The following is a 16,025-nucleotide window of genomic DNA, read 5'->3' as shown; positions in this document are numbered from 1 at the left end:
AAAAACTTTGAAGCTCAATACCTCAAAATCATTCAGAGCGCAGATAGAATCTTATAATTCCAGGGTGACGACACACAAAAAATGAAATGAATAAGGAATAAAACCCAGTGAATAAAAGCCCTTTTTCACCTCACCTTACCACACGCCAAGCCCAAAACATTATTAAATCTACAGTAGCGCTTATCAAAACAAAAACAATCCAACGAAAAAATTATTTTATGCTTATGAATTATGCTTCACACAGGTGAGTGGCCTTGACAAACCACCTGTAGAAACACACTCTCTCTTTCTCTAAATTTTTTTTATATAAGTATTTATAAAGAAAAAATAGCAGAGAGCAGACAAAGAGTGTATTTTGTTAAAATAATTAGACTGAATAGAAATGTAATTGTAACAGAAGACCAGAGGATTCCTTTTCATAAACAAATTGGATAGAAAATAGAAGACAATAGGTTACAAATTACAAAGTGTTTTTTATAAGGTTAAAATCTAAAATAGATTACAAAGGTGACAGTAATAGAAGACCAGAGCAAAATACTTTTGTTGGTTGTGTTGTTGTTAATAGAAAAAAAAAACTGTAGAAAACAGAAAATAGATGTTGACAAGAAGATGAATCTGACTAGACAATTATCAAGAATGACTCAATATACAGCTGGCGACTCAGACAATAGAAGCAAGCAAAAAGATCAAAAGAGCAATAGTGTGTAACTGCTATCATTTGTTCCATCTGGTCAAATGGCGTATATAGAATATTACATATGAAAAATAATGTCAATTGTATTAGAAATGCCAGATGCATTCAACAAACCTGTCCAGTCAGATACTGATGCTACTGTGCTACTATTTCAATGTTTGTGATCTAAGTAGTGATATAATTTGTTTAAAGCAAATGTAGCCTTCTCTTTTCCCCACAGTGCATTCTATTTGCTTATTTATTTAATTAACGATGGAATATTATCTGTGCACAGGGTTTTGAAGCACTCCGTGGATGCCACTTTTGAGGATCAGGGTCCCAGTCCAGGCTACCGCATTGAGATGTCTATTTTTTACGTGGTCTACTTTGTGGTTTTCCCTTTCTTCTTCGTCAACATTTTTGTGGCCTTGATAATCATCACATTCCAGGAACAGGGTGATAAGGTCTTGTCAGAGTGCAGTCTGGAGAAGAATGAGGTACGACTATTAAAGTTTTGATATGATTAATTCCCAAATCTGCATTATTTTACAGACTATAATCCCATGCTGTAGAAGAAATATAGTTAATTTGGTCGTATTTCTTGTACAAACACAATACAACATTAAAATATGACTAGCAATATTATAAGTTTGTTTTAACATTATTTGTATACTAAGAAAGAAATATGACAATCATGTATTTTAATAATGATTTTATTACACTATTAAATTATAATAGTGTATATAGTATATATAGTAATCATATATATTAATACATTTATTTAATATTATTTATAATTTAGAGTATTACATTATTAGTATTAATGTTTTACATAATTTAGAAAATATAAAAAATATATATTTTTGAATTACATATAACAATTACTTTTTAAAATGTTGTAAAACAAATAATTTGATTATATATATATATATATATATATATATATATATATATATATATATATATATATATATATATATATATATATATATATATATATATATATATGCAGGATAATGTACTGTATGAGCAATATCACACGAGTAGCTGTGCAATATAGCTGTATATAAGCTATGGTGGGAGGCATGCTTTGACTCGAGGCCACAGGCCGAGTGCCTTAGTGTCCCACCACACCAGTGACGATACACAGTTATATTGCTATACAGCTACTCGTGTGATATTGCATTTATACAACACTTTCAAAAAAAAAATTATATAACTACTGTATAAGGTCCATTTTTCAAAGAATGTCAACAGAAAGAATCTTTTTTTCAGGCTTACAGTATTAAATACAAAGACAGGTATTAAACTTCCTCTTACACACACTTGAAGATGCTTTTAGTGTTTAGTGGTGTGATACGGTATAGTGAATCCAGCCACAGTAACAGCTGCAGATGTCCAGGTAGGGAATTATGACAGGATTAATACAAGTGTCAGTGGCGGACCACACACACACACACACCTAAACATTCTGCAAAACAGGTATGCATTCATACACTGACGCACAGTGACTAAAGACACACACTGAGAGCCAGCCAGTCCCATGGAAGAGCAGTCAGCAAGATGTTCCTGCCCCATTTCCTCTGAGGCCCCATTAGAAGGGGCCTAGTCGCTCTGTTTGGCTCTCTCCCTCTCCATATGCCAGCCCAACATGACTCACAAACTGTGGTAAAAACCCAGACCTCAGGAGAAACCATTTATCATCAACACTCACAAGCCAGCCAGGAAATATTAGCGCCATTACGAGTTTATTTTCTGTTTCCTTCACTGGTTAGGCTGCAGTATGACATCCACACTTGTTATTGCTCAATTAAATGGTATTTTTGATTCGATTTGGTTATAAGAGTAAATATGTGACTTTAAAAATGTTTTGCTTAGCAATAAGGATGGAAAAGTGAAGTAAGACAATGTGAATTATTATTATATCCTTTGCTGTTTTCCTCTCAGGTAGACTGCATTATGGCATTTTAATTTGCGTTGGAAACGAGACAGAAAATGTGATTAATAGTCATTTTGTGAATGATTAATTTCTCTTTCACTTTTTTTCTTTCTTAGAGAGAAAAAAAAATCTTCACAGAAAAATACTACAATAACTTATAGACCTTTTTCTTAGAGTGCAAAATTATTAGGGGTGTGAACCTACACTAGTCTCACGGTTCAGTTACGATTATCATGCCATCGATTTGGTTCAATACAATATCTCGGTGCCTCACGGTGCATTGATGATGCTTTTCATACACAATTAGATTTTTTTTTTACAACACAAGAATTTTTTAATTAAAATTCATTCATTTATTTTCTTTTCGGCTTAGTCCCTTTCTTAATTTGGGGTCGCCACGGTGGAATAAACTACCGACTTATCCAGCATATGTTTTACGCAGCGGATGCCCTACCAGCCACATCTCTGGGAAACATCCAAACACACTCATTCACACACCCTTTTACACTATGGTCAATTTTAGGATACCCAATTCACCTGTACCACATGTCTTTGAACTGTCTGGGAAACCGGAGCACCTGGAGGAAACCCACTCAAACACAGAGAGAACATGCAAATTCCACACAGAAATGCCAACTGACCCAGCTGAGGCTTGAACCAGCAACCTTCTTGGTGTGAGGCGGACGTGCTATAAATATTAATAATTTAAAATACTTATAGATTTTTAATTAAAATCTGTTCGACTTGATGAGCATTCAGCTTGAAATATTATATAAACTGTGTTGATTGTAAGTTTCTCATTGTACTGCATCTGTACTGTGTCTTAAAGTAAAATCATCTTAGGTCGCACTTTATTTTGATGGTCTCTTTGTTGAGTTTAAGTCACATTACATCTACATGCCAAATAATTCTCATTAGATTATAAGTAGACTTTTAGGTTGGGGTTAGAGTTAGTGTAAGTTGACATGTGCTTGCAAAGTTTCTTATAGTCAGTTAAATGTCTGTTTAGAAGCAGTACCAACAGATATTAAGCAGACAGTCTACTAATACTCAAAATAAAGTGTTACCACATCTTAGTCCTGCTGTCAGTGTTTTTTTATAAAACAACAAAGATAATGAAATCACTATGTGACTAAATAGCTATATAGCAATGGTTAACCTGTATTTATTTATACAGTGAAGATTATATACAGTATGTAGTGTTGCTTGATTATATTTTTCAGTTTAAGTAACTGAAAACTCCTGTTAGGTACATGAAAAAGCTGAAAAGCACTGTTTATTTTAGTATTTCCTTCGCTATATTGTGTTCATTTTGTAATGTATTTTTCTTGAAGAGTTTTTTTATTTATTTATTAGACAGTGCTTTTTACTGAACATATACCAAACCATACCAAAACCGTGACCTAAAAACAAAAAACAAACCATGGGAAGACTGTATTGTTGCTAGTAAAATCTAAAGAACACTACAGTATTTATTACAGTTTATTAAATCATTGTGGTTAATACTACAGTATGCTGTAGCATTCATCAACAAAGTGCTGTAAAGACTATAATAGGTACAATAGTGTGGTTCAAGAGCACTATAGCTTTTACTATAAATTGCTATAGCATTTTTTCTGTGGGTTTTTGATTTGATTTAGTTTGATTACAAGAAAGAAATTGCAACTTTAGAACGTAATTTTTTGAAAAATAAAGTCATATAACACTAGTTTTTTGAGTCTGTAATGTGAATTAATTCCTCTTTTGCTGTATTTTTCCTCTCAGAGAGCCTGCATCGACTTTGCTATCAATGCCAAACCTCTGACACGCTATATGCCGCAGAACCAGCAGTCCTTTCAGTACCGCCTGTGGAAGTTTGTGGTCTCTCCGCCGTTTGAGTACTCCATCATGATCATGATTGCTCTCAACACTGTGGTGCTCATGATGAAGGTCAGTCAGTCATTTAGCTTTCTGTAGCAGAGGAGTCCTTGGAGAGCCACTTGACAGCTGTGAAAGCTGTGAAAGTTTCATTTGGCATTGTTTTTTTGGTTTTTTTGGCCTTTTTTTGGTAACTCTTTAGATTATGGCACAGATTTGCTATTAATTGGCTGCTTTTAAGCATGGGCTGTTTCATGACCCTCATGTGCACATTTCCAAATGTATTACAATAGAAAAAAAAATTAATTTAGATTGTAATAAATTGTTACATTGTTGCTGTAACCCCAGTTATTAGCGATAGTTCTCCCAAATATGAAAGTTCTGTTATCTTTTTGTTATCCTCCAAACCTGTTTGAATTTTCTTCCTCTATTGCACACAAAAGATGATTTTCTGAAGATTATTAGAAACTGGCAGCCATTGTATTTATTTATTTTTCCTACTATGGATGTCTATGGACGCCAGTTTCTAACATTCCTCAAAATATCTTCTGTTGTGTGCAACAGAAAACAGAAACTGAAAAGGCTTTAGAACCACTTGAGAGCAAATAAAGACAACATTTTTCTGTTTGTGTGAATTATCCCTGTGAATATTTTAGTAATTAAACTGTTTGTACTCTTTTGTGTTTTTGATCACCAAATTAGCATATTAGAATGATTTCTGAAGAATCATGAGACACATATTTAATATAAAGTTTGTTTTTTACTTTAATATAATGAAAATAACTTGATTTCATATTGAATTTCATATTCCTCTTGCCTTCTTATGCTTGCAGTTCCATGGGGCGCCTGACTTTTATGAGGCAATGCTTAAGTATCTCAACATTGTCTTCACTGTTCTCTTTTCATTGGAGTGTATTCTCAAGATTATTGCTTTCGGCCCCTTGGTGAGTATCATGCTTATAAACACAACCTAAATGTCACAGGTTACTCAAAAACCAAGTATATGTTAAAACCAATTGACAGCTTTCTTTAGAAATATTCTAACTGAAAATGATGGTAGCTTTAGTCGCCAGCTGCTTTGATTGTATGGAAAAGATCTGCTTGAACATTCTGCTAAAAATCTTTTTTTTTTTTTTTTGACAATAAAAAAAATCTTAAAAGTTTTGAATGACATGAAGAACACAATTTTGCTCTAATTCTTCAATGCTCTGTGAATGTTGCTATGCTTGTCCCAAAGCATACTTAGGCTGCATCCGAAATCGCATACTTCCATATAGTACGCTAAAATCAGTGTGCGAACCTAGTAGTATGTCCAAATTCATAGAATTCCAAAAACAGAATGCGAGAATTATGGAAATGACCTACTACTTCTAGTGAGATTCTGAAGAGTGCATCAGATAGATGCCATGCTATCCCATGATACCCTGTGAGAAAACACGTGGGTAGGTCACATGATCATGACAAAATGGCGGATGTAGTATGTTCAAGTTCCATTCATTCTACTGACATGCATACTGTATAGAACACATTTTTATAACAGCCGAGTAGTATGTTTAAATTCAAATGCAGTACCTACTGAGCAGTAGGCTGTTTCGGACACAGCCTTAGTGTCTTCACATTAGCGTACATGTACTAGACTGCACTGTCTGCACTTTATTCACCAAAGGTTTTCATCGATAAGAATGTCTTTGTAGTCATTTTAAAATGATAATGCATACAGTTGACGTCAGAATTATTAGCCCCCCTTTGATTTTTTGTTTCTTTTTTCAATATTTCTCAAATAATGTTTAACACTTAACAGAGCACGAAAAGTTTCACAGTATATTTGATAATATTTTTTTTCTTCTGGAGAAAGTCCTATTTGTTTTATTTCGGCTAGAATAAAAGCAGTTTTTAATTTTTAAAAATAATATTTTAAGGTCAATATTATTAATAACTTTAAGCTATATGTTTTTTCGATCAATTTTTTCAAACCCTAACCTGCCTAGTTACCCTAATTAGCCTAGTTAAGCCTTTAAATGTCACTTTAAGCTGCATAGAAGTGTCTTAAAAATATCTAGTCAGATATTATTTACTGTCATCATAGCAAAGATACAATAAATCAGTTATTAGAGATGAGTTATTAAAGCTATTATGTTTAGAAATGTGTACAATTCTTTTTTTCTCTTTTAAAGAGAAATTGGGGTGGGGGGTATGAACGGGGGCTTATAATTCTGACTTCAGCTGTATATTTAAATGCCTGCAGACATTAATTCTTCAATGCGGTTGTCTGCTGTTGCCATCTTTAACAGTGTATTGTTTTTACTTTGTGCCACACAGACCACAAGCACAGTAAACTGAAGTATACTTTCATTCGGGAAATATAGTGAGCTTCTTCAGCTTGTCTCTGAATAATCTCACTAATTCTTTTTTTTTTTTTTACAGAATTACCTGAAAGATGCCTGGAATGTGTTTGACTTTGTGACTGTGCTGGGCAGCATCACTGACATCTTAGTCACTGAGATTAACGTAAGTGAGCTCTGCATTTTTGCATAATTGGAGTAGTTTCAGAGCCTAAAAGTGTGTAATAACAAACAGCAGAGACTGGCTGTGAGGGAAAGCCTAGACATACATGATGTTGACAAACCAAGCTCATTAGAAATATGTGCTTCAGCCTACATTTTTGCAAAACGAAAGTCAAGTTGCTCCTGACACATTTCAATGCACGTTTTAGATGACACATCCACTAGAGGGCAAAGTTAACATTATTGTGAGTCTGAAATATGGTATATAAAGTATGCTTTATGCTTCAAATATATGTCCTTCTTGTGTACGTCCATGAAAAGGTGCCGCTTGTCACGCAGCAAACCACTGATCTAAACCCTTCCCTAAATCCAAAAATAATGTTTTGAAAAGCAAACCTAAAAGATAAGTGAACTGCGACCATTTAGTTTTATCTTAATGTTACATTACTCCACCAAACTCAAATCTGAGCACTCTGCTTTACAAGTATAACACCAGAAAAAGTGAGCTATCAAGCAAAATGACCACACCAGAAAAGTTGTCCATATGGATATAGATAAGTGAGGCATAACATGATAATGTCCCTGTAAATATCATTAATGTAAAAAAGGAACAAACGTTGAGATTCACATGTGGATTGGTGCAGCGGCAGCAGTAATGTGGTTGATGTATCGGTCCATTGAGGTAAAGAATGAGCTGAGCGGAAAGGCAAAGCTCTCAATTTACCGGTCAATCTACACTCCTGCTCTCACCTATAGTCATGAGCTTTTGGGTCATGACCGAAAGGACAACATCTCAGATACAAGTGGCTGAAAGGAGTTTCCTTCGCAGAGTGGCAGGGCGCACCCTTTCAGATTTTCAGGGTGAGGAGCTCTGTCACCTGGGAGGAGCTCAGAGTAGAGCCACTGCACTTCCACATTAGGAAAAGTCAGCTGAGGTGACTCAGGCATCTGTTTCGGATGCCTCCTGAACTCCTACCTAGGGAGATGTTCCAGGCATGTACCACCAGGAGGAGGCCTCGGGGAAGACCCAGGACACGCTGGAGGGACAATGTCTCTCAGCTGGCCTGGGAACACCTGGGGATCCCCCCAGAGGATCTGGAGAAAGTGTCTGGAGAGAGGGAAGTCTGGGGTTCTCTCCTAAGACTGCTGCCCCTGCGACCCGGCCCCAGAAAAGTGGAAGAAAATGAGATGAGATGAGGAGCAAATACTGCTGGAGTTTACCTAGAAACTGCAGTCAAACCTATGCTCAAGTATGTTTTTCCAGTTTCACAAAAATGTAGGCTGAAAAATATATTTCCAGTGAGCTTGCGTTGGATGAGAAGCTGGAAAACTATCACAGATTTGGCTCTGGCTCAGGAACAGAAGGGAGTTAGTGCTTTGTGTTGTTTTCCTATATATAACAGTTATAGAGGGATATGATAATGATTTGGTTTGCTCCTCTTATTTGCGCTGATTTAACGTCATTTTACAGTGTCTTTGTTGTAGTGTAATTGTAGATTGTAACAAGTAAGAAATAAATGACAATGAGAGGTTGAATTATAAGAAAAGATTGCATACCCAAGATATTTTCATCATCTTGTAAAACCCCGAAAGTGTTTATTTTATGATTACAGCTATTGGCTGTAATGTGTCTGACAAATTACAGTGCTACACTGTAAAAAAAAAAAAAAAAAAAAAAACAGCCAAAAGACTGGCAGCAGGGCTTCTAGAGATATTCAGTTAAATTACAGAAAATTACCATTTAACGAAATTACATGCTAAAACTTTAAAAACACAGAAAATAATTTATGGTAAAAAGTCATTAAATTACAGCTTATTACTGTTAATAATTTGCATTTAAACTGTGAAAAAAAAGTATTTACTGCCATTTCACTAATTATAACTGCAATTATGCAGATAATTGCTGTCATTTTACAGATTATTACTGTTAATATATAATTTATTATTGTAATTATACAGATTAATTAATGTGATTTTAAAGAATATTACTGTAATTATACAGGTTGTTAATGTAATTATACAAATTAATTAATGGAGTTATAATTTTTTTACTGTCATAATGCAGGTTATTAATGTAATTATGCACATTAATTAGTGAATTAATTAGTTATACAGATTAATTTATTAATTATGCGTGAAAGCTAAATATTCCATAAAAAATGTCCACTTTTTAATTACATTTAAAACAAATAAATATAAATTTTAATTAATGATCAAAAAAAGCTTAGGTACAAATAATTGCTGTTGTGGTCCTTAAACACTGTAAATGTAACTATAAACTTTATTTTATAAAAACTTTTTATAAACTTTATCCAAACTTTCTATAATTTAACAAATATTTTTACGATATCCAGGTTAAACTGAATTGTATTTAAAAATCTACTTTTTTTTTAAATTTCTTTATTTACAAATAACACATTTGGTCATCGTTTAGCAACAAAAACAAGGTTAGTGTCATGCCAGGACACCTGCACAACAAAGTTGAGGATCAAATAGCAGTTTATTAAGAGAATCATCTTGCGATTAAATGTTGAAACAGGAACAAACAGGTGCATACAGATAATCCCAAGCATAAAGGCGGAAAACAAAATAACAAAGTAAAGGGGTCAAACACAGCAAGGCAAAGGGAAACGCATCGTCATGCTCACTAAACAGTTTAAGACTCTGCAATGATGTCTCTGTGTGTGCTGAGTTTATAGTCCTTGAAATCAGTCCATAACGATCTTCTGACTGTGTGTGTAATCAGTCAGAATTAAAAACCCGGGTGTGCGAGGTGCATGCTGAGAGTTGTAGTTCGTTAAAGTATCGTGTGTGTAGTTTTCCAGCGATCCACAACCGCTAAATCACTGGTGATTGTAACAATTAGCATAGCAACATTGTTAGAGTAGTAAAATAAACATCTGATAGTTTAATGTGCATGCATTATATGCAGCCCACAAACATAGGCTATTATTTGACATTATTAACCTCACGTTAATCTTCATATGATTACTATTTTCACTAAAAAACTATTTGACAGATTTTTTGTTTCCCTATTTTTACAGGAATAATCCGTATAGATTAATGTAACATTATGTTTTACTATCTGAAAATACAGAACATTTCACTGTATAATGAAAAAAAAAACTGCAAATTTCTGTAAAGAAATACAGACAATTACCTATAAAAATGTTGACTTTGCATGACGCCATAAAAAATTAATTGCTGCTTTACATTTTTTGATCCTATGATGTTTATTTAACTCATTTTAACTTGGATAAATTTAGATTTCATTTCTCAGATACCTTAAAAAATAAAGTTGACATAATTCATGGATTTAAACTCTCAACTTTAGCATAAAACATAAAAACATTGTCATAAATAATTTTTGTTTTGAATTTAAATATTTTATCGCAACTACATCCAAACCACTGTAAAAAAAAAAATGCTGTTAGCAAGTGCCTTATTTACAAGACAAAACATTAAAAATACAGTTAAAAAACATTAAAAATACAGTGCATGCAGTACAGTGATACCACTTACTTGGTAGCTTAATCCCACATAAATAAAATTGGTTTGATATAAAGCATTTTCGAAAATACCTGTTTATCTTATAATCCATTAAGGTGTACAAAACAGCCACAGTAACAGTATTACAGCATTAATAATGGAGGCTTCCACGTCTGCTTTAAAAAAAAAAAACAATAACGATAGATACAGTACATAGATGCCAACATTTGTGTTTGTATGAAACACAAATACCCAGATGAGTGGCGTTGTGTTGTGGTTGTTATTGCAGAAGAATTGTTTGCGCTGTCCAATGACAATCAAGTTTTATAACAACATTTACCAAAGACAGGGGTACTATTAGGTTTGGTTTTGGGTTATTACATGCAGTTATACATGTGCTGTTGTTAAAAAAGTAAGTACACAAGTGTTACCAAGTGCTATGCTTAATGATCCCAAGTCTTATGTCGTATTTTACTGTATGTCTTGATGTCCATGTCGTTGTCAAAAGCTGCTACTGATTGTAATTGTGTTTGTTGTGTAACTATATCTGTGTGTGATGGCTGTTCCTGTTCTCCTGTGTTTTTTAAATGTCTTCACACAAATCTTGGCTTGCTCCTGCCACGATTTAACATCTTCATTTATAGACAACGGTGAGTCGCTCTCCTGTCTTTGTACTTATGTCCATTGAACTTTTCATTGTAGATATATATGACACATCATAAGGTTCTTCTTTTTTAAAATGTGCATTGAAGAAAAATACAGCACCATTTTAACAATCAGTCACTTCAACATGTAGTAAAAAGCTCTTTTTTGAAGACACCAGGGTTCTCTACTGCTACTCATCCTGGATCCATATCCTTTGTGGTCCAACCACTCCTACTGTATTTTTTCTCTCGACATTCAGCATTGTTGTTTCAGGACCAACTAATGATATTGAATCTAAACATATACTTCCTAAAATCACTAAAATATTCCTGAATAGATTTTTCGCACTGAATCTGGTGTCATTTTACAAATAATGTTTTGAAAATAAGACTGAATGCATTAATGCAGGAATATCCACTCATCCACGTTAATTATTTTTAAAAGTTTTATTTTGATTTTACTTTTATTGTAAAATATGTATTTAAGTTGTACTGTTTAGGATTACATTTTAAGTTAGTATTCGTTGATTAACAAACCCCTTGATTTTTTTCCTTTAGGGTCAACATTCATAGCATTTGAAGAATGAATCAATGAATCAGTCAATCAGTCAATCAATCAATTAAAATACAATCCAGATTATTGCAATATAGATCAAATCCCGTAATTCAGGTTCAGTGTGAAGGGATTTGAGAACTTGTCCCTTAGAGAATAAAGGTATTGTTTAGCCAAAAGATAACACTTCTGTCATCATTTGCTCTTCCTCATGTCATTTTATACTAGTATTTCTTTTTTTTTTTGGAACACAAAAATTACTTATAAAGCAAATTACACATAAGAACAATGACTTTAAGTTTGTTTTTAATCATCCAAAATGGACATTGGCATGTGGTGATATTTTGTAATAGAACACAGCAAGGAACTATGCTTTTAGCTACAGCTCTAGAGATGTAGTGGCAACTGCACAAGTTTGTGAATGTTCATTGGAAAGGGAAACGCCAAATCTATGTTTATAGCATTGTTAGTTTTTATAACAATGATGGTTTTCAGAAACGCACCCAAGTTTGGTTCTCTATAGCAAGAGAACATTTTCTTAAAAATGTCCCTTAGAATATCTTATATCAATATCTTATATCAATATTGCTTACCAGTTTTAAACTAAGACAAATTACATTTTTGGGACTTTTCAAACATTTGAGCTTTGGTAAAATACTGTCATGGGTGTTTAAGGATTTGGAAATACAAACTTGATGTTGTCAAGAGATATGAGAATTAAATTCAAGACAGCTGAAGGAGAAAATGGGAAGAAAATAACTTTCGCATTGACAAAGTTCGTGTTCCCACAGGAGCGTCAGCTGAACTTCAGTTTCCTGAGACTCTTTAGAGCAGCCCGACTCATCAAGCTCCTCCGGCAGGGATACACCATTCGCATCCTGCTCTGGACATTTGTCCAGTCCTTTAAGGTAACTCTAGTTAGACTGTTTTGATGCTCATTGCTGGAGATTGTTTTGTTACAAGAAGTTATAATGTATTCATTTTAATTTCCAGGCACTGCCTTATGTTTGCCTTCTAATCGCCATGCTGTTTTTCATCTACGCCATCATTGGGATGCAGGTAGATATATACAATAATCTCAGAGCTTCAGTGACTGTAATTACCAGTTAAAGGTCATTGCAGTGCTTGAGTGCATCTTATTATAGGTGAATAAAGCAGGAAATAGGAAAATGTGTTCTGCCTGAAGGTTATTCGGTGGTTTCAAAACATGCATTTATTTGAAATACCATTGTGATTGCAGGTGTTTGGAAACATTGATTTGAATGATGACACGGCAATCAACCGTCACAACAACTTCCGCACTTTCCTCCAAGCTCTTATGCTTTTGTTCAGGTCTGCACAGTTCTTATATTCCTCATCTACTGCAGTCAAAAACATCTGAATATTAAGGAAATCTTACAAAGGCTTCTGAGGATGCACTACAGAGTCAGAATCGAAAAGTCAATTTCTAATCTGGCCCTGAACACTATATTTAGCCTGATCACTATATTTAGATTTGACGGATCAGCTTTAATAGCACACATTTGTCCAATGCAGTTAGGATTTTGTGGAGCGCTTTATTTATAATTGATCAAGATCTTTCACAATTGGAACATATTACAGCATAAAGTATTAAAAGATTGGCCTAACTGCAGCCAGCCTAGTCTGATCTCAAGCTGTGGAGCTGCTAAACATCTGAGCTGTGCTCTGTAAGGTTACCTTAGTATTAAAAAGAGATTTCATTTCACGTCCCCTCTGAGAACACCAAGGTCTATTTATGGCCGTTTTCTTTTTGCACACCATATTTAAATCATATTATGTGTCTGAGTGTCACCATATTAAATTTGTCTGTCAATCCATCTATCTGTCTGTTTCTGTCTACAGTTGCAATCAAAAATATTAAACCCTTCAGAGACCCCAGTTTCCAAGTTTTAATCTCATTCAAATATTTGATGTAACTTGAAGAAAGAAGTGAAAGCTTTGTAAAAAACAAAATTTATCTGTCCTCTGGAAGACAAGAAAATGTCAAGAAAAAGTTATTTTCACATGCCTTGGGGGTTGAACAAGGGCCTATGTCCACCGTTTTTTGTTTGTTTTTTTTTTTGTTTTTTGCGCTGCAGAAACAAGAGCATTGTTTTAAACAGCTGTGAGTACGTCTCCAACTGAAAAATACACACTCAGCGCCTAGCTATGCACTTGCCATTTAAAAAAAGCGCCACTTCCATTGACAACATTTTTTTTTTCAATGCATAATTGTGTTTTCATATGAATGTTTAGAGACAATGTGAGGGTTTTTTTTTTTCACTGACTTTAAGACCTTAGAACCACACACATGTTTAATGATGAGTTGGCATTCTTAAAGTTTTGTTCATCTATCTATCTATCTATCTATCTATCTATCTATCTATCTATCTATCTATCTATCTATCTATCTATCTATCTATCTATCTATCTATCTATCTATCTATCTATCTATCTATCTATCTATCTATCTATCTATCTATCTATCTATCTATCTATCTCCATCCATCCATCCATCCATCCATCCATCCATCCATCCATCCATCCATCCATCCATCCATCCATCCATCCATCCATCCATCCATCCATCCATCCATCCATCCATCCATCCATCCATCCATCCATCCATCCATCCATCAATACAACCAAAAGTCTGTCTGCCTGCCTGTCTGTCTCTCTGCCTGTCTGTCTCTCTGTCTGCATGATTTTGTCATTTATTTTATCATCATATTTTTCATTCTAATAGTTATCTTAATTTCCAGTCCTTTGTACATTGTCTTTCTATCATTCTCCTTTTGTCCTTTGTCTCCTCTTTTGGTAAAAGCACCATCTGGAGTATAAGCCAATGTCGCTAGAAAAACAACATTTCCTAATGAAACTCATAAATAAATTTCCATCTTTCCCTTATGTTCATTAGCTCAAAGCTTCCCCACTTCAACAGACAGCACATCAGTGTGACAGCAGTGTTAAAAATTAAATCTGGCTCAACTGTAATCGAAATATCAGCACTTGGCCTGTCATCCCAGACAGTCAGTCTTTTTTTTTTTTGATAGCAGAAGCTGTACTTATTCAATCAGGTCGTCATTGTGTATCTTGCAGGAGTGCCACTGGCGAGGCTTGGCATGATATCATGCTGTCGTGTCTGAGCGAGCGCACCTGTGATCCGAGCTCAGGCACCCTTGGAAAGGAGTGTGGGAGTGACTTTGCCTACTTCTACTTTGTCTCCTTCATTTTCCTCTGCTCATTTCTGGTCAGTGTTCAGAGTCATTCAGGCCAAAACAGGCTCATCATTATTGAAGCATGTCATCAGTGTTGCCAGATATAGCTGACTTTTTCCAGCCCAAAAGCTGTTCAAAATCTGCCCAAACGCACAAAAAGCTCAAAATATCGACAAAAAAAATGTATATTTTATTTAACTTTAATTGATTTAAAAATTAAATTAACCTAGTTACTTCAACTGTCATAAGTTTTCAACATAAAGCATCCAACACCAGTAGTCACAGAACCACAACATAACTGGATCACTGAAACACTGTACCCCCTCTCACCCACACACTGCACTTACTGTTGTGTAGATTAAAATGGGGTATAAATTCGGTTCATTTGGCATTTTAAATTCTTTTGAAACTTATTAGGTGCTGCTTGTCAACCAGACAACACTTCTATGTTTGTTCTTGCTGTCAATTGTGGAAAAAAAAGATTGATAAAAGTGTCATGCTGTGAGTTTAACTGCAGGTTCTGCCTGATGCGCGTGCACATCAGATTTTGATACAACTTTTTTTCACCTCCTCTTGCGAGTGGGCCCATGCAGTTTGAGTTATTCATCGGTCACTACTAACTAAATGGAGTAGGAGCACACAGCTTTGTTAAATATGCTGCATATAAAATGTACAGTTCAAACCCACCAGAATTTTGTCAACCTGCCAATGGCATTTTTTACCCGAACAAACAAATTCAAAGACGCCCAATCTGGCAACACTGCATGTCATTACATTCTAATGCCACAAGAATACTTGATTGTTTCTCTAAAATAAAATAAAAAATCTGGTTTTATGTGACGATAAATGCTATGTTAAAATATCCAACTCATTTGAATTGGGTTGGGTATCAATAGAGATTTCCATGTGAGATATGAATCCAATTCTCACTTCTATTACGATTCATTTTCGGCTAGCAGTTGCAGTCACAAAAATTTAAATTTTTAATGCTATACATTATACAGAATAGTGTTTTATAATTATAAATCTGGTAATGGGGTAATCACACTGCACGTTTCATTCAATTAGCTTACATTTCTGTATATGCAAGAAATCTGCAATTGCCTCTCTGGCTATACCTCTAACTGTACTAAAAAAATATATATAAA

At 34.4% G+C, this 16,025-nt stretch overlaps 1 protein-coding gene across 17 annotated transcripts in view; it reads left to right on the top strand.

Annotated features, from left to right (window-relative positions):
- The window catches only part of cacna1ba (calcium voltage-gated channel subunit alpha1 Ba), a 190,962-nt gene that overhangs the window by 151,194 nt on the left and 23,743 nt on the right, over positions 1–16,025 (top strand). For 12 of the 17 annotated variants that reach the window (NM_001114548.3, XM_087252004.1, XM_087252003.1 and 9 more), the window contains 8 exon segments: positions 969–1,170; positions 4,377–4,541; positions 5,303–5,413; positions 6,894–6,977; positions 12,451–12,567; positions 12,653–12,718; positions 12,900–12,991; positions 14,759–14,909. In NM_001114548.3, coding sequence (NP_001108020.3) covers positions 969–1,170; positions 4,377–4,541; positions 5,303–5,413; positions 6,894–6,977; positions 12,451–12,567; positions 12,653–12,718; positions 12,900–12,991; positions 14,759–14,909 — 988 coding nt within the window. 17 annotated transcript variants of the gene reach the window in all.

The sequence above is a fragment of the Danio rerio genome, chromosome 5 (genome assembly GCF_052040795.2).
Source record: "Danio rerio strain M-AB ecotype USA chromosome 5, GRCz13ab, whole genome shotgun sequence".
NCBI lineage: Eukaryota > Metazoa > Chordata > Actinopteri > Cypriniformes > Danionidae > Danio > Danio rerio.
Note: the sequence above shows the minus strand (reverse complement) of the source record. Positions and strands in the feature narration are given on the sequence as shown.